Genomic DNA, 1057 nt, shown 5'->3' with positions numbered 1-1057 from the left:
AGCGGGCGCCTGTAGTCCCAGCTACTCGGGAGGTTGAGGCAGGAGAATGGCGTGAACCTGGGAGGTGGAGCTTGCAATGAGCCGAGATTGCACCACTGCACTCCAGCCTGGGCGACAGAGCAAGACTCTGTCTCAAAAAAAAAAAAAATTCAATTATCATATAAGGCAGATAGTGTTATTATCATCTCTTTTTCAGGTGAGAAAACTGATGCTTGGAGATGTGATCACTGCCCAGGGTCACAGAATGACAACATGCATGCATATGGAACTTGCTGCATGCCAGCACCATGTGAGTACAACTCATTTAATCCTTAGAACAACCAGATGGAGTAGTTAACCCCATTTTACGGAAGGCAAAAGCAGGCACAGCAGTTAAGTCATGTGCTCAAGGTCACACCGGTGTCATAGTAATGAGGGAAGGAGCTGGGATTCACACTTAGGCCCTTTGGCACCGGAGTCCCACACCTGACCACCACTCTAGGCTGATCTCCAGTGAGCAGGCCTTACAGATCTCTCCAGTCTTGCCATTCTTCAGAGGGGGAAACTGAGGCTCAGTGAAGACCTTGGCCAAGGTGACACAACGTAATGAGGGAGTTTGGACTGGAGTCTGCTTCTTCAGATTCCATGTGCCTTACCATGTGCCCCTGCCTGAGGCCTTCTTGACTCCCAGCCCACCTGTCTCCTCCCATCCCCTGAACTGCACTGAGCTTCTGGTCTGCAGCCCTCTGGTAGAACCTATGGTTTTGCCTTGGGCCTCCTGTTTCTGTGCGGCCTTCTTGCTTTTCTTTGAGCAGACTTTTAAATCTCATTCTCCTTTTCTGCCTGCTTCCTAATGGTCCACTGAGTGTCTTAGGCTGGGCTGAATCCTGGGGTTGAGAAATGGGCACAGCCCTGACCTTAGGAGCTGGATGGCTAGGGCCCTCAGCATGTGTTACATCAGATCTCACCAGGCTTGGCCGGGTGTGGTGGCTCACGCCTGTAATCCTAGCACTTTGGGAGGCTGAGGTGGGCAGATCACCTGAGGTCAGGAGTTTGAGACCAGCCTGGCCAACATGGT

General features: G+C 51.8%; 1 protein-coding gene and 1 long non-coding RNA gene across 2 annotated transcripts in view; one reads left to right on the top strand and one right to left on the bottom strand.

Annotated features, from left to right (window-relative positions):
* Window positions 1-1057, top strand: part of LOC105544834 — a 25234-nt gene that overhangs the window by 14916 nt on the left and 9261 nt on the right. The window contains exon 2 of the long non-coding RNA XR_001006828.1: window positions 197-289. This is a non-coding gene — a long non-coding RNA (uncharacterized LOC105544834). The remainder of the gene's footprint in view (window positions 1-196; window positions 290-1057) is intronic.
* Window positions 289-1057, bottom strand: part of DCST1 (DC-STAMP domain containing 1) — a 20779-nt gene continuing 20010 nt past the window's right edge. The window contains exon 17 of the mRNA XM_011987460.1: window positions 289-562. Within this exon, the coding sequence (XP_011842850.1) occupies window positions 437-562 (126 nt within the window). The 3' untranslated portion in view covers window positions 289-436. The remainder of the gene's footprint in view (window positions 563-1057) is intronic.

This window comes from Mandrillus leucophaeus, unplaced genomic scaffold, assembly GCF_000951045.1.
Source record: "Mandrillus leucophaeus isolate KB7577 unplaced genomic scaffold, Mleu.le_1.0 Scaffold310, whole genome shotgun sequence".
NCBI lineage: Eukaryota > Metazoa > Chordata > Mammalia > Primates > Cercopithecidae > Mandrillus > Mandrillus leucophaeus.
Note: the sequence above shows the minus strand (reverse complement) of the source record. Positions and strands in the feature narration are given on the sequence as shown.